This window comes from Lemur catta, chromosome 13 (genome assembly GCF_020740605.2).
Source record: "Lemur catta isolate mLemCat1 chromosome 13, mLemCat1.pri, whole genome shotgun sequence".
Taxonomy (NCBI): Eukaryota; Metazoa; Chordata; class Mammalia; order Primates; family Lemuridae; genus Lemur; species Lemur catta.
In genome coordinates this window covers 43,424,172-43,448,519 of record NC_059140.1, presented here as the reverse complement: position 1 = coordinate 43,448,519, position 24,348 = coordinate 43,424,172, and the positions used below count along the sequence as shown (strand labels likewise).

The 24,348-nt window shown below is 35.1% G+C and overlaps 1 protein-coding gene across 2 annotated transcripts in view; it reads right to left on the bottom strand.

Annotated features, from left to right (window-relative positions):
• Positions 1-24,348, bottom strand: part of DACH1 (dachshund family transcription factor 1) — a 401,211-nt gene that overhangs the window by 179,860 nt on the left and 197,003 nt on the right. For both annotated transcript variants that reach the window (XM_045567619.1, XM_045567618.1), the window contains exon 3: positions 5,756-5,917. In XM_045567619.1, the coding sequence (XP_045423575.1) occupies positions 5,756-5,917 (162 nt within the window). The remainder of the gene's footprint in view (positions 1-5,755; positions 5,918-24,348) is intronic.

Genomic DNA, 24,348 nt, shown 5'->3' with positions numbered 1-24,348 from the left:
GCTCACAGTACTGCCAGCTTAACCAAAAAGGATTAACTCTCATATCCAACTGAGAACACAGATAATTCTCAGTAATTGGTAAAAAATGAAGATGAATGGGGCTGAGAGATAAGGAGCAATTAGCTCATCAGCAGTTACAGCTGTGCACTCAATCCGGATCCATCTCTTGAGTCTCGGCCCCTTTTAAAGAACCTAAGCAGAATAAGCATAGGACACCCCCTCCCCAAAAAATTGCTATACCTGCCCATCATTTCTCTAGTCTTCCATTTTATTTCCTTACTATACAAAGACACCTGTCATAGCATGCTATGTAAATTACTACCTCTCTCAGGACCTATGTCTAAAGCCAATCTTCTTTTTAAACTTTTTTTTTATAACAGAAACCAAATGACTACTGTAGACACTCTTAAATTCCCTGTCAATCGTTTCATTATAGCAGCATCATCTGTTTGAAAATATAAGCAATTCCCTCATCTAATTATAGGAAGGATTTGAGGTTCATTAACATTGCCAAGGCAGAGAATCCAATGTGCAACTGCAGAGCTCTGCTTGGTGGCCTGCGTTCTCAGTTTCCTTTCATTTGCTTTCTCAAGGTCTCCAAGACTTTTTCCTGAAATCATAAAATTAATTTTTTCCTTCCAAACAGACACGTGTGTTAGAAGAAAGGAAATGACTCCAGCGTAAACTATTCTATTTCTGCAGGAATGGTTAAAATAAAAACAAATGATAAGGGGATGGTGAGCTGAAGAAGATAATGTTATCTCTTTATCTGTTTGGCTTTTTTTTTTTTTTCTTCTTCTTCTTCATATATTTGTTTGTTTTGTTTGGGTGGTTGAGGAACAGAAGTAAGGAGTGAGAAACACTATTGAAAAACAAATGCAGGTCCTTATTTTTAATTGAAACTTCGACACCCTTGTAACTATGGCAAGTTTGAGAAAATGAAAAAGAGTCACATATTTTGAGTATGTGAAATGTGTTCAGATTTGTAGAACACTGCATTTGTTACACTTGCTTATGTCCCACAACATTCAGAAAGAGAAAATAGTGAATTCTTAAGACTACTTCACTTCCTTAAAGAAATAACAGCCATTAGGGGGTTATGACTATAGTTTAAACAATGAGATTTTCTTGGGACATCTGTTTTGAGATCACATTTTGAATAGATATGAACTCATTTCCTACTAAGCAAGCAATCTACTATTGTTGATAGCTGTTTACCAGTTCTATGAGTCAGATATTAGCCAGTGGCAAAGGTCCCTCTTAAATCCTCCCAGTATTTTTTAAACTGTATACATAGTGTTTTCCATAAATAAAATGTTAAGAGAAGTAAAAATGCAGTCTTTTCCTGCCTCTTGGTAAGTTTGAGTCCACAAAATTTTGCACTTGGGAAAAATATTTAATGTATTTATCTTTAAAGAGTTATTTCCTTTGTTGTCATTAGTGAAGGGAGTAAGATACTAGGTTTAGTAAGTATTTAAATAACATAGAAACTATTAAGAGATGCTCACTATGTCAATATTTATACAGCATTTAAAACCTAGAAGTAAAATTAAGTTTCCTTTATTTAGATTAAACTGATTATGATTAATTTAGTATCCTCACTAGCGTGCATAATGCCAAAAAAAAGATAAACAGATAAAAACATAGCTATAGATACTATCAAATTGACCTTGGGTTCACTGGTTTTAAATTTTGCCTTTGCAATATCCTAGTCCCAATTTTCAAGCAGCACTTTTAAGCTGGTTATGTAGATCAGTCTTTAAAGCAAAAAAATAGCAATTTATCTAGCCTGTATGTTGTGGATAGTGTTGCCACTAAAAAGAATCCAGGACATTTTTCCTTCTTATCTGCAATGTAGCTCATATCAGCCAACCTGTCACAAGATAGTACTTGATATAAACAAGAGATTGCAAAGACATCTCAGTAATCAATATCAGGATGGCTACAGTATGGAAACCCCAACCAGTGCATATCATTTGTCTCAGCATCTATTTCTACGGCCAAATGAAGCATTAATTCAAATCATAAATCTATGGTGATTTAAATCTGGGAATGAGCACCTGCCTGCTTTAATGATTTATTTTGTACATTTCAGTAAGCAGGAGATTTGTCCATATGAACTGACAGGTCACCTTCAGATGCCAGGAGCAGACTGTTTATCACCATGCAGACTAGCATCTCATCTTAGCAAGTAAATATTAAACTAAAAGAATCCAATTGATTGTGGATGAGGGAGAATGGCGACATGGCCATATATTTTACTCAGTGTGCTGATGCCTCACTCAGCTCTATCCTGAGGTCCTCACTTCTTCCAAAGGGATCATTCTGTTGGAAAGATGTGAGCTCAAGGTTATCATGCAAAACTGGGATATAAAATAATTATTTGTCAGACTCAAACATTTCTTTAAACACCTTTGCTGGTTAATTTTTAAGATTCATATTACAAACTGGAAACGGTCATCTATAGCAAAATTATTCTATTACCTCACCAAGCCAAATCAAACCAAACCAAGCAAAAACAAAATCTATTTTCTGGAGCTGTAGGATTTATTTATAGCTAAGGGGAAAAGAAAATCACTGCTCTTACAAACGAAAGCCTAAAATGTTTGACAGAACTTGTGAGCCATATGAGTACAGGGGGAAAAAAGAGCCCTGTATTGGCTTCAAAAATGTCACCAGATTTGGGCAAGACTGAGTAGCAACAATACATCACTTAAGGAGCACCTCTCTGAAGGGTTTCACTACTTCTAAGAGCCAACTGATAGATTCATGAGAGCAGTGGGTATTCTGAAATATAGGCCTTGGAGATTCTTGGGATTCCTTCTAGAATTCATATGCTTCAACACCATTTCCTAACCACTTCAGGGTAACTGATTATCCGGGAGGATCCGGCACATCCTGCCTGCTTACATAGCCCTCTCACCCACAGACTGGATGCCCCTTGAGTGCTAGGCATGTATTGTGGCTATTCTGTATTCCTAGAATGAGCTAAAATCAAATGTAAAACAAAATCCAAATGAAATGATGTAACAGCTGCCCTAAAATTGCTTCACAGGCCTGCAGCTTAACCAGTAATACTCAGAAAAGGAAAAATGAGGAGGAAGCAGTTGATGGCAATGTAGAGAGAAAAAAATGTAATTTTCAGGAAGATGATTTTGGAGAACTAATAATCATAATAGCAAAAACAATACCAAAACTACTAATCTTAATGGTGACCAAACAATGTGATAAGCAGACATCATAATAATGTAATAAACACTTGACAAATATTTTAATTCTCGCCATGCAGATACTATTATTTATGCCATTTTCCCGATGTGGATGGTTAGGCTCAGAAAGTTTACATAACTTTTTAAAGGCACAGAGCAGGTAATTGCTGAACACTTACCAAGATGCAGGCATTGTCCTCAGAACCAGAGAAGACTGGGGCCATATAAAACCACAATTAAGCAATTGCTTTGATCTGTGAATGCACAACCCCCACCTTCATCATTGCTCTCTGCCTTCCCCACCTTACCTCATTTCTTGCCAAACCCACTCTCCTTGATCTCTAGATAAATACCTGGGTGGGGGGTGCTCAAGAAGGATATTATCATAAATCAAAAATTCTTAGAGGTCAGTAACATGTGAGAATAGAATGAAAATGGCAATAATAACATTTTTTTTGCCTCAGACAGTTAAAGATATCTAATGGCACCAATGTTAACACAATTCCAAAGTATTAAGACCTTTTGGGAAAATTCAAGTAAATTTCTACATTTGGTTCAAATTGGCATTGGACAGTATCAAAACTAAAACACAGTATAAACTACCAACTAAACACCTTAATAAAAAAAGAAAAAGTCATTTCTTCCAACTAAGATACAAAAGAAAATTCAAGTTGTTTCTTTTTAAAGCCATTATGATAGCCTATGTACCAAAATAATTAAAGTAAGCTACAATATGGTCAGTAGACCAATGTTATTACATACTATCAAATATTAAATATATGTCTATGCTTAATTATGACCCATGTTCTCCTTATCTTATGCCTGTTAGTTTCTCCTAAATCAACTTCTGCTCTACTGCTTGGGAAAATTCAAATAGAGGTACCATGTTTTAATGTTTTGACTTAAATGTTATTAAATTGCCTATTTTAAGAATCCCTCTTCACAACACCAAGAACAGCCTGCATTAGTTTACTCTTCAAAAATTTGGAAACAATCCAGATTATGTTTTGGAACGATAGCTATGATTTATAGTGGCTAATTACTTGTTTTTAAAAGTGCCCAATATTGCCCTATTTTATATGCCAAAACAAAAGGCTTTTATTTTAAAGTAATGTATACTTAGTAGTTCTAAAACCAAAATTATAATTCTTTCATTTCACTTCAATACTGTTTTAATTTTTAAAAGTCTAAACTTATATGTGTAAACAATAACATAAACAATCCTCTTCCCTCCCTGTCTTCCCCCAGGAGCATTTACAAATGCAAACACTGCTATTTTCCTAAGTCCTTTTCAGTTTTAGAGCCATCTCTTTTTTGGTTTTCCTCCATGTATTTTCATCTTTCTAAGAATTTCCACCACCACATACTCTCCTTTCAAACCCATTGTTGTTGGTCCTTATTAGTTTCCCTTATTTAGTTCTGCTGTAAAGTTCTATTTTTCCCCTTTTTACATTCAAAGTTGCCCTTCACCATCACTGAAACAGTGGTGTTTTGTGTTTTGTGTATCTACTTCAAAATTACTTCCAAGTCTAATATTCATGTCTAATGTATGTTTCCAGGAAACTTGTGAATATGATTATTACTAAAATCCATAGTATTCCTTCATATACCCTTAACTATGTCTTAATGGACTGCAAGTAGAGAGCTACTGATTAACTTAAGAAATAATCTGCTAAAATGCTGCATGTAAGAGAATTGAACAGCCATAAACGTATGTTGAATATAGTTATCTTGTGCACATCTTGCAATACCTAAATTTCTCTTGTTAAATTATATTTTGAGCACGGTTTCTGCATTTTAAACAGAAGCAATACAGGATAGCAGCACAATAAAATGTTTTACCACACCAAAACCTAGATGCTAAAGATTTCACTATAAAAAAATTAACTCACATTTGAAGTTGTGTTTGACAAAACAAATTACTCAAATAGATATTCAGCAAAGATAAAACTGTTTCTTTCAGTTTGAACATGACAATTAACTTTTCATCTCTCTTTCTTCAAAGAGCAGGAAGGGAAAAAAATCAAGAAAATTAAAGTTGTACTTTTTAAATGAGAGAAACATTGATAATGGTTACGCATAGAAAGAATTAGTATCAACATAATCCTTATTCTTGGCAGCATATGAAAAGATTAAGCCTATAGGTTTTGCTGCTAATGATAGTAAATTTCTGACTCGATAACAAATGCATTAAAAGAATAAAAAATGTAGGGTTTCATTTGTACAAATTTTTCTGTCATCTTAACTATACTCAATATTTTAGAATTCTGATGATTAATATTTATAAATTATGAAAGATGTTAATTGAATGCTTATAGTAGAAATTGCAGCCATAAAGTTGATTCTATAATAAAAAATAATGTTAATTATTCATTTAAAGTGCATGTTGTTAGAGAAGCAAAATGGTATGTTCAAAATTTATACTGTTTCAAAGCAAAAATACCAACTTTTAGCATGGATAGCCAACAGTTTGGTTCTGGAAAAGTTAAGTCCTGTAATTAAGTAGCAAAGTGATCACAAAAAGTTTCAGTGAAAATAAAACTCACCAACACTTGAATTCATGTCCCCATTTTCAGAATCTGCTCCATGTTGGTTATTACTGGCATGATAGTTGCTCATAGCTTCTAATTTGATTTTTTTCACCTTCATTGCTTCGGCAATAGCTGCATTGGTAGCTGCGGCAGCTGCTGCAGCTGCTGCTGTCAGACCTTAAAAGAATAAATTAAAAATGAGGTAATTTAAATTCTGATTTTTCATGTAATAGTTCATGTCCTTTATATAACACACACAAACATATATTAGAGTATCTGATTCCTTTATGCAACACTCTGATAACATATATTCATTCCCAACTAGCCAATGAAACAACAGTGATATGAGGGGGAGACTGCTCTCTAAAATCCCAAATTAAATGTTAGCAGAAACATAATTCATACATAGAAGGATAGTAGTGGAAATGCAGCCACAATTACCTCTCAAAGAAACCAATCTGAATATGTCATTCCCTGCCTCAAATACCCTACAGCTGCTTAAACGGAGTGAGAAATCTGAACTGCTAGCTTAATCCACAAGGCCTTCCACTAAGTATAAACCTACCTCGTCACTCAGTGTCTTCATTGTTATGTCAAACATCAGCTACCTTGAACATGCCACCATCATCCCTGCATGCCCTGCCTCTTCAAGCCCGTGCTTCCCCACATTCCATTCCCTTGTTCTGGAATGTTCTTGCCCCACAACTCACTTCCCTGACTTTATGTCCTCCAGCAAAATGATACTTGTGTTTAGGAGTCTTACCCCAAGCATGGGCCCCCAGCTGCATTGACACCTTGTCTACTCTTCTCCCTGGACCATGTTTATACCTGTGCTTCTATTATGTTGCACTGGGAATATCTGTTTGTAGTGAACTACTCAACAGCACAGACCACGTGTTGCTACTCAGCTTGGTATTGCCAGTGTTCAAGGTGTTCAGAAATAGAATGAAATATAACAAAAGCTAATGCTTTGCTTCTAGTTATTAAATTAAGTGCTGATTTAAGTAACGTAAAAGTAGTTTAATCATCTTAATAACCCTATGTGATTGATCTTACCATTATGCTTACTTTACAGATTAGGAAATCAGGGTCTAGGATTTAAAACAGCACATCCTAGTCCCAGAGTTGACACTTCTAACCACTATGCCATGAAGTTTGTACAGAACAGCTCATCTCTGTTCATCCAGAGAGCACGAGGGAGGCGTACACATGAGATTAGAAATAGAATTTGAGACAAGATCTTGGAAAATCAGATTGTTAAGGGCATGCTATTTTGATACATTTATAAAGAGGGACAGCAAGCAGAGGTGTTTGAGCAGGGGGATGGTTTGTCTTCCTTAACTGTATGAACTTCTACCAAGACAATTCACTTCAGCCTGGCATCCCTCGTCTGCAAAATGACAGACACTGGAATAGATGAATAATCTCTCCTAATTCTAAAACTTTAACAGTGTATGAGAAGATATATACCTCCTCCCACACACAAATATTTTTTTTGCTATGGCTGCTTTAGGATTTCCGACTACAGCACTCCAGCCGTTTGAATTTATCTGTGTGATTTATTTCCATTCCCAGCTGGTGGATTAGAGACTGAGCACCACTCTCCTCCTTTTCCTCCCTACTAATCATCACTTCTACTTATTACAGCAAATAAGTTACAGCCCATGGAATTATAAGAAAGTCTTTTTTCGTGGAAATCTCTGCTATTTTTTTAGGAGTTAGAAGAAGACTTCACCTTTCCTTCAGATCAGACCAAAGAGGCCCTGACAACCTTCACCCCAATGCAACAAGGCCTTCAGATCGGATCTGTGCATGAAAAACTGCTAACTGCCCCTTAAAAGGCACTGATATAAACTCAAAGAATCCATCTGGGTTTGATCTGAACTTCATTGCCTTTTAAGTCCCAACTTGAACTGATTCTCTCATCTTCCTATGATTGAATTTTCTCCCCAATTACTCATTTCCTTCAAAGATGTTTTAGAACATTTTCTTTCCTGTTCTCTTAAAATTCTCTTTGTGTTTCCCAGCAAATCTTTTTCCTCAATTTTGCCTTGTCACCAATGTGAACATCCCATTTGTCCCTTCCCTTGGTTGCCTGATACTGACCCATCTCCCATTTACGACACTTCAAGGGCTTCGGATTTGATTTACGTTGCAGGCAAATCTTGTTTGTAGTGTCCAAATAATAAAGATAAACCTAAAACTGGAGATATGATGGCTAGTATGATACAGATCCAAATCAAATAAAGTAGCATAAAACATAACTATGCATGATATGGCCTTGGACAAACCATCACATATTTTTCAGTATGGTTTCTTCATCTGTAAAACCACTGTAATCCCAAAGGGAAAAATGTAAGGATTAAATAACATAAACCATGTGAACAATGCCATGTCGTGTTTAGTAAAAACTAGGCATACTATACATTCCAGCTCCTCAATAAGTAAAGTCAGGGCCTAGCTGTGATTCCTGCAGGATATCTGTAGCCTGGCACAACCCCCTTGGCTAGGATAATCATATTTGTCCTAAGGGGACAGTGTTAGCAGTTCACTTTTAAAAATACTTTTTATAATTTTATTATTTATAAAATGATTTTATTATTTGATCATATGTATAGTACTCCTTTATTTTTCCATTTGACAGTTTTTCCCAGATTTATATATCTGATAGAAATCCAAAAGACGTATATGTGTCTTACACACACATATATGTGCACATGTTGTTGCCTTTACTACAATACTTTTTAATATTCTATTTTTAGCCCAGTTTTATGAGGGCAGGAAGGAAGCTATGACACACACAACAGTTGATGGTTTGGGTTCCACTAATTCACCTGGCTGTTTGATGTGTTCTCCACTTTAATTCTTTAATATCTCTGAAATTCAGCCAATTTTCTCCCTTTCCACTGCCCTCTTCAACCAGAGAAAGCTTCCATCTTTTCTTTCTTAGAGTGCTGCAATTAACTCTTACTAGCTTGGATTTTCCCTGCCTCCAATCTCTTATTATTCATGGAGTAGTCAACACAATTTTATGAAAATGGAGATCTGATCATGACACACAATGCCTGTGCTTGGGATCAAGTCCAGTGCTTTGCATGGTGGTCAGGGCCCTTTGCGGTCAGTTTCCCGGGCGTCTGTGTAGAATCATCTTTTCCTCCTGCACCCCTTTGCTGCCTGGGCTCCCTTCTTTCATTTCCTTTAGTGGACTACCTCTTTCCTTCTTTCAAGTCAGTCTTTGCACACGCTGTTCCCACTTTCTGGAGAAGCTCTCTAGTCCCCAGATTCCAGACCTGCATGTGCCTCCATCATGCAATGGCCTAAATATTCTGCTCTCAGAGAAGCAGGCTCAGGGGCCTGACTCTTCATTCCCTATCTTGAAATCCAACATTTCAAGAATAATCTCAAGGCTCACTCTTTCAAAGAGCTGTGCCTGACCTTACCCAAACAACTCCTCAAGTAGGGTGAGTGATCCACTTGCCTGTGCTCATTTTGACCTTGCTGTATGCGAGTTTGCCATCCCTACAGTGCATTAGGATCAGCCATGGAGATTTTAAAGCACGCAAATTCTGAGCCCTACCATCTGAGTTGCTGACTGAGGAGGCCTGGGTTGGTAAGGGCCCCTGCATCTGTATGTGTTTGGTTAATTTTACTATTCCACAGTTCATTTTAACGTGCAATCTGAGTAGAGAAAAGCAGTCCTTTGAACTATTTATTGCTCTTTTTGGGGAGGGGAAGAGGGCTAACTAAGGAGAGTGGGATTAAGGCTAGCTCCTCTAACTAAGTTATAGCACTTAAAGGGCAGATATACTTTCTTACTGTATGTATCCCAAACATCTACCACAATGCCATAGCACAAACCATCACTGGATTAAAAAAAAAAAAATGCTTATCAAACTAGCTTACTTGGAAAGCCACAGGAGAAATATAGTAATTATTCTGACAGTGTCAATTAAAAGTAATTTAAAACATTATTTTTGTGTTACAATAAATGTGACTATACTAGAAGTAATAAAGCTTGTTAATTTAATATAAAGTATAAGTCTCCAAAGGTACATCTTGCCTAGGGCTGGAGAAGATCACAAAAGGTTCACCCCCCTCTGCATTTATGGAACTTCCTATTGGCGTTGCAGTGGCCCTTTCAAACCCCTGATGTAACTCTCAACCCCCTCCAACTTGCTGTCTCAAGTAAAAATGTATCTTGCAATCTACACACTAGCCCGAGGTACAGATCCCATTGTATATGTTGTTCTCTAACAAAATTACCTTAAAAGAAAGAAAAAAGTGCAATAAATTCCCAAAATAACTCAAGTCTTTGGTCTATACTTCATAGAGAATTCAAACTAGGACATTTTCTATATAATCAAGAATTGTCCGATTGTGTAAACGCTGGCAACCCATAACATTTGGCAAACCCTACTACCTTCTTTTATGACCCTTTTCTCACTTTATCATAACTCTTCTCCCCTGGCCTCAGATCCATGGAGATTTTTGCTACCTCCACCCCCCGCTTCCATATTTCACCCTGAAATGTTTCATATTACAACTTACCACTGCTTTTTAACTCTTCCAAACAACCCATTTTTCCCTCAGAACTAGGCCATTCAGTGTTTCTAAAAGTGATCATCTACATCAATTCAGCTGCAGTGCATGGCGGAGATGGAGGTTATCTTCCCCAAGCCCACATTCACAGAATCTGTCTCTGGGACGAACTGAGGAATCTGTGATTTTGCATTTCAGCCAGTTGGTTCTGACCCTCACTGCCTTTAGATTATTCAATGACAGTAATTGACACTAAAGTGCATCTGTATCTTACAATAAATGCTTATTAACCAAGTAGATCAACATTGCTGTGGTATTCAAAAATGACTATGCTTGGCTGGCTGCAGTGGCTCACACCTGTAATCCTAGCACTCTGGGAGGCCGAGGCCGGTGGATGGCTCGAGGTCAGGAGTTCAAGACCAGCCTGAGCAAGAGTGAGACCCCATCTCTACTAAACATAGAAAGAAAATTATACAGACAGCTAAAAAATATATATAGAAAAATTAGCCGGGCATGGTGGTGCATGCCTGTAGTCCCAGCTACTCGGGAGGCTGAGGCAGGAGGATTGCTTGAGCCCAGGAGTCTGAGGTTGCTGTGAGCTAGGCTGACGCCACAGCACTCTAGCCCGGGCAACAGAGCGAGACTCTGTCTCAAAAAAAAAAAAAAAAATGACTATGCTTAAGAATCAATAAGGAAACTTGTTAGAATACAAACTCATGTAAGACCAAAAAAAAACAAAAATCAGAATTTTGAAACATGCTACTCAAGTGTGATGCAATCTTTGTGAAAGCGAGACTCCTTGTGCCTTTGAACTACCCAGCACAAGCCCAAAGGCCAGCCAGGTAATGTAGCACACTTATGTATGTTATTGATGTAGTAGCCACACACATTAGTAACTCTAGCAACCACTTACATGTATGAATCTATTCGGTAACTAGTAACTGTTAGTTGACGAGTTTGAGTAAGTGCTCCCTATTCTTTAATTTGTAGGCTTGATGACATATTTCTTTATTTCACTGAAGGAAAAAATAGATTGATAGATGATATACATGATCAAAAAATATACGAATCAATAAATGATCTCTTACACTAAGGACTGACTAACCCATCTATTTTACGTTGCTATACTTACTTTTATACTTTTAAAAAACATTTATAGTATCTCACACACTGAGACAAAAGCATGTACTGAACTGAGAAGTCAAATGTCATATAATTTATTTTTATTTTGAAAGATTCTACACCCAATTTTATCATCAGCAATGGGGAAACTTAAATGCATACTTAAAATTAATTTTCATATTTTTTAGATGGTTGGGAGTCTAGGCAGTGAATCCTGAGCACAAGTTAAATTAAGTGGTTTAGGTACAGGTGCTTTATAATTTCTTTATAATCAGTTTCCAAGAAAGGGGCAAGTACTTTAAAAATGTTTTCTTACTTTAACAACAGAACAAAACAACACAATCTTAAAAAAATATATTCCACTTATAAAAATAATGGATTGGTAAATGTTTTGTTTAAAAAAGATGTTTTCCTTTGGAGGAGAGATAAAAGTCTTAGGTCATGCACTCCTAGGCCTCCAACTGGCCTTTAGAACAGGGACTGTACATCAAACTTAGGTTAATATTCTATATGCCTTATATGATGCAAATATATTTAGGTTTCTTTTGCTTTCCTATTTGATCTTGACAAACTATCACTTGCAATTTAAAAGAATGAGTAAATTTTTATACAGAACTTAGAAAACATGGCTTGTCATATTATTGTCTGAATTATGTGATGCAAACTCACTGCTGTGGGCTCCATTCTGCTTTGCTTCTTCAAAGTAAATTCTATGTTATCTTTTTAAATTGGCTATTGGTAAAAGTTTTATCTTGGCTAATCAACTTCTTTTGCTTTCACCCTCTGATACTCCCCTAAAGTCTTTTAAAGTTTCTGTTGAATAAGTGACCAGCATGGAAGTTACTAATTATCTAAGCTCATTATCATATAGGGATTAAGTATGTATAATACAGTAGTTGGGACAAAAGCACTCCAAAGAGCCGAACAAATTTTGTACAACATGTATCAAATTTACCCAGAATAGGGAAGCAAGTTATATCATGTCCCATGCTTCAGAATTCTCATCTCTAAAATTAGGTACAATAATTCTAATGTCACATGGGTATTGTGAAGAATTAAGGTAAAATAACATGTGTGACAGCATGGGCACATGATAGCCCATATTATAAAGTACTCATGGTCTCTATCATGTCCTTATAGTTTTACCTTTGTTCAGTTACTTGCAAAGATTCCAGTGACAACAGGTATCTAACAGGATACAGTGAGAATTTAACCCTTTGATAAATGGATATCTAAAAGCCATGTTTCTATCAAATCATTTGATTTAGCTGTCTACATTGATCAAATTTATCATAAAGTAACTAAATTCTTCAATCTCTGCTGTATTGATACAAAACATTCACTATTTCAAATTCAATACCCTAAAACCAACCCATAGATTTATCTTTTGGAAGATAAGCAAGTGTCATTACTATTTAGAACATTATTTTACTTTGCAAAGATAGTTTTTTTTCTTTTGCCTTCAACTTTTAAAAAACAGCCTTTAAATTCTTCAAATGCCTTTACACAGTCCTGATCACTCTCTTTAAAAAAGGAAAAGTATCTTCATTCCACTTATTTCAAATAAGTTAGTACTCTTAGTTATAAATAGAAGATTACAAATGTAGATTATAAATATCAATAAAAGAGACAGATTGCTGTCAAATTCTTTCTCTGATCTGTTTGTTTGCTCATTAACTTGAAAGGTCCAATCTTTGATCTTTGGTTTCAAAGACATCAAGATGACTTCCAAATGTTTGATATGTTGTCTACTTTTACATTGCACTCCATATAAAATGCATCTCCCCAAACCTAATGGTTAAATAAAATGGGTTACATCGAAGAGATGGTAAGTATTCAAACCTCCCATATGATAGACTCTTTATTAGCCCATGTGACTTTGCTCAAATTTAGAAGAAACACTTTTAAACATGCAGTAGGTTATAGCCAATGATAGTTATTATTAATATTCTGGAATTGATAAGTTATTTATGTCTGGCATTCTTCCTACTGATTATTCAGGGAGACAGGCGGCTTATAAATATCTCATCACTCCACCGTCACAGAAATTTCATCGACAGTGCTCATGCACAGCTATTAGCAATATGAATCTAACCATTACAAGAAGGAGGAAAATCGAACATGTGGCATTAATACGCAGTCCTGGTTCCTAACCATCTGATAGGCAGATGGTGTGAAGCGGATTCTCCAGCTGAAATGAAGGGGCACATCATTTAAAACCTTGTTTGCATTCTAACTGATATCAGTGCCATATTGATATACATGATACATCATGGCAGTATTTGAACAATCTAGTTTGTTTCAGTCATAAATGTTTACAGCCTTGTTTTTTTAATCTTATAAGCATGTTCAGAAGAGTGTATTTTTAATTTATGAAACCTATTGTTTACTTCTGTTGAACTAGAAGATTAGTGGAAAGCAGAAATATTAAATTACTTCAACCAGAGCAATATAACCAAGACAGATGAATAAAGTGGGTTTCTATTTTCAATAAGGATGTTAGCAAAGGAATTTTAAAATTAGCTCAGGCATTTTGTGCATTAAAGACATTTATTCATTTAAACCTTTCAGCTATTTTTCCCCAAGTGGCATACAGAGAAACTTAATGCTTTACATAGTCATTCATTTAAAACTCTCACTGTGTGCAATTAATCTTGTCCAACAATTCAATTCAGAAAGTAAAACATCAAAAAGCATAGTTCAATTCAACAGTCATTACTGTGAAGTAATCTTTCTGCTGCTGACAGTTCCTATAGACTCTTTGCAAAACTCTGTTGAAGGTGCATTGTAAGCGCCATATGAGCTTGAATTACAACTCAATTGAAATCACTCCAAGTCTTAGAAGAACTCTTGGCTCAATATAACAACTTGAAAACACCAGTACCTTTTTTTTTCACCCTGTTTTTGCCTATCCTTATTTAAATGCCAGCTGTCCAAAAACTGACACTAATTTTCAGTGATTTTATTTCTCAATACTTTCTAAATAAATTGAAATTGTGATTGAAACATGCCTGCCCTCACGCTTGAACGATTAAATAACAAAAATGATAAGCAGCTACAATACGTTACTTAAATGTGAATCTGGTTAGACTGAAGATTTTGAGTGTGAACTTGTCTCTTAATGTCCGCTAGACTGACTTTTCTTGGCCTTTGAAACACATTTGTATTCTTCAGAGAAAAAGGAAAATTGATCCTTGAGGCCATTAGGGGCAACACTCCCTACACCAGTTTTCAGTTTTTCAATTGATTAAATTAGATTTTTAAAATGTAGGATTAACAAAAAAAAAAAAACCCACTAATTTGGAGATATATACAGTAAGAAATGTGTTATTATAATATTAATAGTGACTGATAAATCAAGTACTTGAATAGCTTAAAATCCCAATTTCCCAGTGTGAAGGGTTTATAGCAGCAGTGAAGTCAGAAGGAGGGGACAACCTGGGGCTGTCATTTGGCCACGTGTAAATCACTGAGGAATTTCTATGGAAGTTTTTGAAAAGCTCACTTTCTGATCACTAACTCAGAATCAGGCTGAAATATAACCAATGAAAAATTTTTAATTACTAAAATTTGTTCCTAAATAAAATGATAGCTAATTTATGAAAAGTTGAACTTAGCACAATAAGCTCTTGAATATATAACTTTTAAAAAATTATTACGGGTACATATAGTTGTATATCTTTATAGGGTTCATATGATGTTTTCATATAGGAATATAATGTGAATGCACATTGGATATTTAACTTTTACTCTACCTTTAACATTACAGCCTTTAGACAAATATTTCTAAACAATGACTGGGGGTCCTAAACTTACAAAACATGAGGACTAGAAAGACTCTACCTAATGTGACCCTTTTATTTTACTGATGATCAAACTTAGGGGCAATGAGGTTAATCATTTCTATAAAGTCACACCATTAAATAATGATAGAGTAATCCCAATTCCCTTAACTCTCAGTTCAGCATTGATTACACTGACTCTATCAATAAATGTAAAAGGAAAAGTACAGAATACAGTAAACTATAAAGTATTTGAAAGAAATGGAACCACTTTGCTAGTAGCTTATGGAGTGCATAGGAAGTTGAAGTCATAGTTACTCAGGTGATGTCAAAATATAAATTGACTCTGCTTAGAAATATGATCTAAATGTTAACTGGTGACTAAGTTTTATAGAATTTAGAGCATTTTCCATGGAAACAATGGTTATTCAACTTATGCACAATACCTTTAACCTTTACTATTGGTGAAATATATTTATAATTTTTGCCTGTTGTGCCTATATCTTACATATGGCACAACAAATGGAAAAAGAAGAGTGAATAAATTATTCTTCCTTGCTTATCTTGAATATAAAACAAATTCTAACTGGAAACAAACTGAAATAGGAAAACTTTAACTCTAATTTTATTTTATATACCCCTTTCATTTTATCTTATTTTTCTATTCTGTAATAAACTGGGCCTTAGCTATCCTCATGTTGGTCTAAAGGCCCAATACTTCTTACTACCTACATGACCCATCACCCCACATTACTCAGGGAATTGACCCCAGGCAGGTGGATCTAACTAGCATGAGAGTGACTGATAGTGTCTGACATTCTAAATGGATGTTTTTTTAAAGAAGCTACTTGTTAATATTTTGGTGGAAGTTCAGGCAATATAATAAGTGAAAAGAGGAAAAGGTGTCATAAATTTAATTTCCTGCAAAGGAATAACCTCATTGGCATTTCAGCCTAATAATAATCTTCACGAATGTTCTAGTTTGCTCAATATCATGTAAATCCTTTTCCAAATCCTTTGATACTTCAGTAAGTCTCCCTTTTGTTTTTTCCTTTTTTCGGAATCCAGGTAGTAAGTGCGGTTCTGTCAGTGTGTAGTTGTCAGCGAGGAGAGAAGATGACATAAAAGCAACATAGGAAGCTATTTTTACATGTGAGTCTTGTTTGGGGGTAGTTATCTAATGAGATAAAAACAGTTAGAAGAGATGTGGCCATAAAAGTTTTCTGATATGGTAATAGAAACTTTTTCAGAGAAAAGACTCATGAAAGAAATGTATTCATATAATATACATAGAACACACACACACACAGAGTATTCTTTCTTTCTAAATGGAGGTCAAGGTCTTGGTGGGTTGGGAACAATATACATGACAGTCACTGGGTAACAATAGGAAAAGAGTGACCAGCGGCTGAAGCAGTATATTCTTCGCTTCTTCCTTATTAGGTTTTGCATTTAAATCCACATCTCATGTAGTCTCAATAATCAGCCTACAGGGTAGGTATTTTCCTCATTTGGTTACAATGAAAATTTGAATGGTGATAGGCTTGGAAGAAGGTGGTTTGCGATTGCAGTTTTAAAGCTGGATCATGGAAAATTTCAATCCTAGTTAATTTAGAAAAAACAGATACTATCATATGATAGGGAACATTCAAAAGAAATACAGATTGTTGCCCACAGTCTCAAGTGTTTGTCATCTCCTACAGGGTGGCGTGTCAAATGAGAGGAAGCCTTTATGTTGGCACAATTTCGCAATCGTGATCAAGTTACTTAACTCTTTGAATGTAACTTAGACAAATTACTTAGTTTGATTACGAGGCAACCTTATACTTTATTATTTAAGAAATAAATTATGTCTACATTTAAAACTATTTCTTTTATAAGGTTTGATTAGTATATTCAGCCCAGCTCAACTAGGAACAGAGCAAGTGGATATGTGGGAAGAATTACCAATGGTTACTATTATATTATTCACTTCTTTTTTGCTACAAAAATCATTCCAACAGAAAGAAATGTTTAATTCTTAACATGGCAAGAAATGTGACACTTTTGTGTATTTTGATAAGAACTTTTAGTTTGTTTCAAAACAATAGTAAGTCATAGAAAACCCTCAATCTTTCTAATACCTCATTTTAGGAGCAATGTCTGTGGTTATACTAATCCAGTGGCTTCTCTTGACCCAATTTGTATTGCACCATGAGATTCTATTAAAAGAAACTAAATCATTGCAGTAGATTTATTCACCTTAAATAATTTAAGCTAATTGAAAAAGAACCAAACTAAAACTAAAACACTTCTCTCAAGCATTCAACTTCTGCATGTCAATTAGTAATTTAAATAACCAGCTAATCACAACAGCTTTGTGAGAAACACGACCTGTTCTATGTACACATCTCTCTAGTTCCACTGAGCTTCAGATAGAAGTAAACATCCATTTGGATTCAGCAAGTATATGTATTTCTTCTGGAATAATTGGGTTATTCCAGTAAAATATTTTCATTGATGGATTTGATATTTTTATTAACTTTTCCAATTTTGAAAGAGACACATAGAAAAATGAAAGAAATATCTGTAAGTTTCATATCTAGTCACTCATTTGGCAAGGTGTTATGACATTTCAAATTTATAACATGACATAAGCAAAACAAAATTAGAAACACTATTGTTATCTACAAAGCTTCTTACTACATCATAACAACCTAAAACTGAACTCCTGTGGGTTGCTTTAAAATTTAAGAACCCAGCTTAATATTATTATTATGTTTTATTATTGTTACTTTTCTTCTTATACTTAAGCTAAAGTTATAAAATATCATTTTGATTTAAGCCCTGTTAAGAATGGCACATAATGTTATTACAAATTACAATATTCTAATTGCCCCATCATTTGGAATTCCATTCGTAAAATCAATGGTTATTTTTGTCATGCATTTATTTAATTTTCTAATTCAGCCATTTGTAATACCAGGGATATGTGGCATAATCATATGCATGACAGTCCTACAAAGAGTTTCAAAAGCTTTTTGCAATACTTTTACCATACATCTTTCTTATGAGAATTAGAAAATTCAAACATAACTTTATCTTGGAAGTAAAGCCTTTTGAAATATTGCTAAAGTGCACACTGAATAAAGACAACACACTTAAGCGGACTTTTCTCCCTTTAAACAGCATTCATCTTTTCAAAAGCAATAGATTCTCAGTCCACACAGAGTCTGTTGCATTATTCATTTCATGTGCAACCTCATGCTGGACCATAAATTGTTACTTTATCTAATCAAAGGAGACTTAACTCTACAGAAGGTCAAAGGTTTAATTTTGTGAAGTATTATCTTACGCTATGAGTTTAACCGAAAAATAGAAGAAGAAAAACAGCCAAGAAACTGGTAATAAATGAACCTTTATTGCCTCAGGCATTGGCCTAGTTAATAAACTTTCATTGAAGGTTTCTTTCAACTGTTACGGACAATGAGAGGAAAAAAATCTTAAATTACAGCCATGTGTGACTTTTAAAGCAGTCATTCTTTTTTATCTCAACCTCCCTAGCTCAGGAAAAAAAAAAAAAAAAAGACAAAGAAAGATTGTCTTCGATCTCTTAACCAAAAATGTATGTTTCTAAACAGATGAAAAAGTGCAGATAAACTTTTCTAAAAGCAGAGGTCAGCTTTGAACAATATTTTTTAAAATGCATTCTTTAGGTGTTGAATCTTAGAGAACAATCTCTTTAGCTCAATGTAAAACTACAAAAAGGAGGAAGAAGGTATGTTTTCTTCCCAAAAACCCTAACTCTCAAACTGTAGTCTCCTGATTAGCAAAACATAATGCTTTATAATCTCACCATTACCACACAAAGTCATTTGTAGTTTTAATGTTAATTAAATGCATTGTAAATAAGACATTATCTACATACTATCTGGCCTGTTTTAGTGCACAAATCCAACTTCTCCTATTGTCAGAAACAAAAACACTAGTAGCAAAATAATTCATTTAACTGATACACAATTAAAATTTTTTAAAGGAACAATGATATCTTTTTAACTGGTATTCTCAAACAGTAATGGCCTGTGTGTAGTTTTTATTTCAGTATTTTCTAGAGAAGAAAATGAACTGAGTTCTGCTCAACTATATCCATTTCTTCAGGAGGCACTGTGCTGAGGATGAACTTTATTTCAAAATCTTTATGTCCACAGCACAGTATAAATAAGGTAGACCCTCGTGTCAACAACAGAAGGTACATAAAATGGAAGAAAGGGAAGAAGCAATGTGCTGCATCTTCAGATATTCTCAAAGAGAAAGGAAAAGAAGGCTGGCTCTGTGTTCCTAACAGGACCCCCTTGCCAGGTTCTACCCACAAATCACAATGCTCTCAGCAGGGTACCCAGCCCTCTTCCCTCCTAGTAGCATTCGGACTGAAGTGGGGCTCTACTTCATTCTAGGGACACGTCCCCAGGATGCTATTTGGCCACCTTTGAATCTGAACATGATGGTGGCTTACACCAGCAGCACCAGGTGAAAGCATGACCAGGCTCCCTACCAAGAAATACACTCTGCACAGCTGGAAGGCAATTGAGTTCTGCTGGGGTCAAGGATGAAGCACGTTTATACCTGCAGCTCAGCTTCTTTCCTGTATTTGCCAAGAGTAGCAGGAAAGGCTTCTGGAGAAGAGAAACGTGTAGAGATTAAAGACAATCTAAACTGAGTTTTGAATGGGAAAAAAATAGCAAATTAAAAAATATCAAATTCTCCACATAGGATATTGAAGATAAAAACACAGGGCTTCTAAAAACAAAGTTAAACCTGGATATCAGAATCGGAAACAAATTGACATAATTACTTTTCATGAATTATGAAATGAATAGGTTTTGATTTCATTCAAGAAGCCATGAAGTGTTGCTCCAAGGTTACAAGGGGAAGCCCTGTTGGAAGAGCAGTTGACAAACATGATTTCTTTGCCCCACTTTACTTTCTACCTAATTTGTACACACGCACATAGTTGGGGAGCTAAAGAATGAAAAGGTGAAGAAAAATGCAGAAATGTCAACTACTTTCTAGCAAGAAACACTCTACTGGATTGTATATAGTGAATGACTACTTACATGTATGCGCATAAATGATTTAGTAATAGCAAGGGTGGTCATGCTTTATAATTTCAGTTTTCTCCTTTATTGTTCTTTGAGAGAAAAAGGCTGAGATACATTTAGAAAGTGACCTCAAGGTCAGAGAAGCATGGGAGAGTAACAAAAGCAGGTATCTCAAGTCTAATTCTTTGTTCCATTAATCAAAGTTTTATGGGTTTGGGAAAGTTGTGCTACAGTACATAGGGAGGATAAGAAAAAAGAAAGATCAAGGGAATTCAAAGGATTTATTGAAAGTGCAGACAGTAACTCTGACTAGTGTTTTAGCTAGATAGACACAATTAATTAATTGTAACATTGTGAAACTCTAAAATGCTGAAAGAACGTGCTCATGCCTGCAATGCAGTAATGTAGCAAAATACTTATAATCTTTCAACCACGGGGAGCTTTTGTTGGTTTTTTAACCTAATCCACAGCTTGACATAGATCCTAGGGTAATAGAACACAGTTCTTTGATTGAAATAATATCTAAACATTGCTGTACTAGCCTGGTGGCCTAATAGAAGTCTGTGTTTCTGAAACTCGAGAAATTCAAGTTTGGAAACAAACTCAGACACCGAACTGTGGCTTGAAAGTCCTTCAAGAAAAGCCTTTGAGACTGGAATATGCCCTTTCCGGTTTAACAGGACCGAAAACAGATACAAAACTTTGCAATCCTTTTCCTTCTTAACAGTGACATAGTCAAAGCAAACCATTTTCTTCAGCCACTAAAAAGTTACTAATAAAACTACTGTGTTTATAATCACCAAGTCTAATACATGGCATCAAAAAACTAAGAATTTCAGAAGTGACCCATTAGCCCAACTTTCTACAATTGGATGTAAAAATGTGAGCCACAGCTAAGTTTAGACATTGTTGCAGAGAAAGTTGATCCACATATTTTGTGAAGTTTAGCCATGTGAAATATTTCAAGTTGTTCAAAAGCACACTAAAAATACCTAAAAAGAAATTCATATGTACCGTTTAGTAGGGAAAAAAAAAACTCTGCACTTATTTTGTTTTATTCAATGTACCTCAATTTGCAATAATGATAAGAAAGTCACACTTGAACATTTTAGTGAGATAGAAATCATTTATGGGTCTGCATTTGCAGCAATAAATACACTCCCATTAAACTCTGAAACACAATTGCAATAAAATCTCCACTTCATTGTGCATTCTGATGAATTTCAAAAAGCAAAGAAAGTATGCCCTTACTATTTACCAGTGGTAAGGCATCTTGTAAAAGTGTTAGACATAAAGTAGGTGAATAGAGAAAAAAGAAAGGCATGGGTAGCCTTATGTATACCTGAGGCTATAAGCAAACTATGGTTGTATGTTTGGACAGTATGTCTACGATGTTTAAGTAATGAAAATGATTTTTACTTAGTGTCTGTCATCTGACACCATCAAGTCACTTTATAAATGTTAATAAAAATGATACTTGGATGACAACTGAGACAGTCTGAACACTGTCACAAATGTGAAGTCTTGGCATATTTTATCATTACGTTGTAAAGCATTATCTGGGAAGCTGGAAGGGAAGTACACAGTAACTAAGAAAAATCCTCAAATTAAAAAAATATATCATCCTAAAAGCACAGTAGTCCTGTACAAAGAGCTTCCAAGAGCACAAGTAGGGTTGGTTAAACCAAGAGACCAACAATGTCTAATATCCCAATTTTTTCCATATTTCCTTTCTGCTGTCTGTTGACAGATATCCTCATGTTAACAAGTTGGCTACAGAAATTCCAATAATCCATTAAAAAAATAAATTAGCTGTTCATTCTATAGGTTTCTTTTCATCCTTCAAAGAAATCTTGCCCACAGGACATCCAAAAGACTCTCCCCCGAGAACTCCTTCGCCATACTGTATCATCTGATCAGGCCCAAACCAATCATACACAAAGACAGTGGGAACAACATGACTGTACCTGGGATGGAACATAGGGTTGAGACCTCCAAAGTGCATTGTAGGAGGAAAAATGTGAATACTTTCATAAAATTAGGATCCAGTTAGAAAGAAGGAAGTGATAAGTTGTTACTAGATAGCAAATAACAAGGCCTGTGACAAAAGCTTTTTGGGGAATATTAAAGAAAATAGCTACCAACCTCAAAGAGAAGCCCAATTACTTTGATATTTCAAATATTCTGACATTTTAAATCTTTCCTATGCTTGCTCCACAGTTAATTAGCAACTCCTAGTTTCAGAGGATAACATTGTTTTTCTCAAGACACTACTTTACTTCTCATAATGAAAGTCTTGGTCCTTGTACAGAAAAGTTCCATAAAATTGTATCATGACCTTGATTTTTATATTTAGAGCTACCAGGAGCAGAAACATGAAATAGCATTCAATTGCTTTGAGTTTACTTTTCTAATTCTAGTGGCAGATACCTATAGACTAAATAATAAGATGGTATGTCTATAGAATATATAATAACATGGTGTCCTTCATTTGATTAGCAGACAATCAAATATGTGACAAGGAAATGTGAAGACCAAAAAACTGGTCACTTTTGCGCTGTATCTAAAAAGACACTGAAAACATTGCCAGTGACAGCAGAATGGCTAAAACCGGCGGTGACATTTTTTCGGTGCTTTGATACAGTACTGGCATCATTTGCCTCATGTTTTTCCTTCTTAGTGGTGCAGACTGGTGTAGGAAAACATGAAACAGCAACTGCAGAGCTCAAGAAAGACAACAGAAAGAAAGGTGAGAGGGTGGAGCGCAACAACAGTTTTAAGAATAAATGTATTTATTGTCATGTCAGTGCTGTTTGGTCTCTTCTTCACTTCCATCTTTGATTCCATCAATAGGAAAAAAAGCATTATTTTAAAAAGTTTAAAAATTAGCAAACAGATGGTATGGGACAAAGCATACTGGCTTTGAAGTCTAAGATCTGCATTCCAGTCCCCTCTAGGTCATTAGGTAGATGGCTTCTGTTTGGAAGATCTAATCTCTTTTTGCCCCAGTTAACACTTTCCCCACTACAAAAAATGAGGACCATGTTGCCTGGGTCTCACAGAATTGATGAGAACATTAAATGACATGGGATATATAAAAGATGTGGTATATAGGTGTTACATAATGGCAGTTTCCTTCCTTCCTTTGTTTTGCAATCATCTCATCATAGCAGGCCCTTCCCCACAATTTTTTTATTAGTATCTCCACTAGTGAAGGAACTGTCACTGCTTGTACAGAACAAATGGCAGAGCCAGGGCCATGACAACACTCCCATAAATCTGCTCCTTCAACTTCATTTCCTAAGATCAATAACGTAACATAATAAGTAAATATATTCTGCATAAAGAATTTTGTTTTAAAAGTACAGTCATTTACTACATAACATTTTGGTCAATGACAGGTCATATATAAAATGGTGGTCTTTGGATACTTTCGATACTCAAAAAGTATCCCTGTCATTAAGTGACACATGACTGTACTTGAATAGATGAATTCAGGATCAAATTTCAAAATTATATAACATTTAGATCACAACTTATGAAAGGACCTTAGATAAGTCACTTAACTGCCCTGGAAATGGGACTGATGATAGTAACTACATGTTATAATGGATATAAAAATTAAATGAGGGAGTACATGTAATGAACTTCAACTGTGTGTGGGAAAACATAAGTGGTCCATATATGTAGGCTATTGTTACTGTCTTTGACATCGAAATACACTAATATTAATAACTAAACTCCATATCAAAACTAATTTTAAGACAGACACTAGATCTTAATTCATGCTCTAATCAAAAGGAAAATAAGCAAATATTGCAAAAAACCCCACATTATCACTATAAAACACATTTCATTACACACACACCTTGACTCCAAGGATATTTTATTATGAGAAATATAGTATGGCGAAATCACACCAAAAAAGGAGATTCAATTAAATGGGTATGAGCAAAATTGCTCTAACAAAAATTCTAAAAGATAAGTTTAGATTTTGAATATATAGTTACTAAATTATCCAATTCAGACATAAGAATTGGTGCTGTCTTGGAAATCATCTTCCCTAACCCCAGACTCACATTATGAG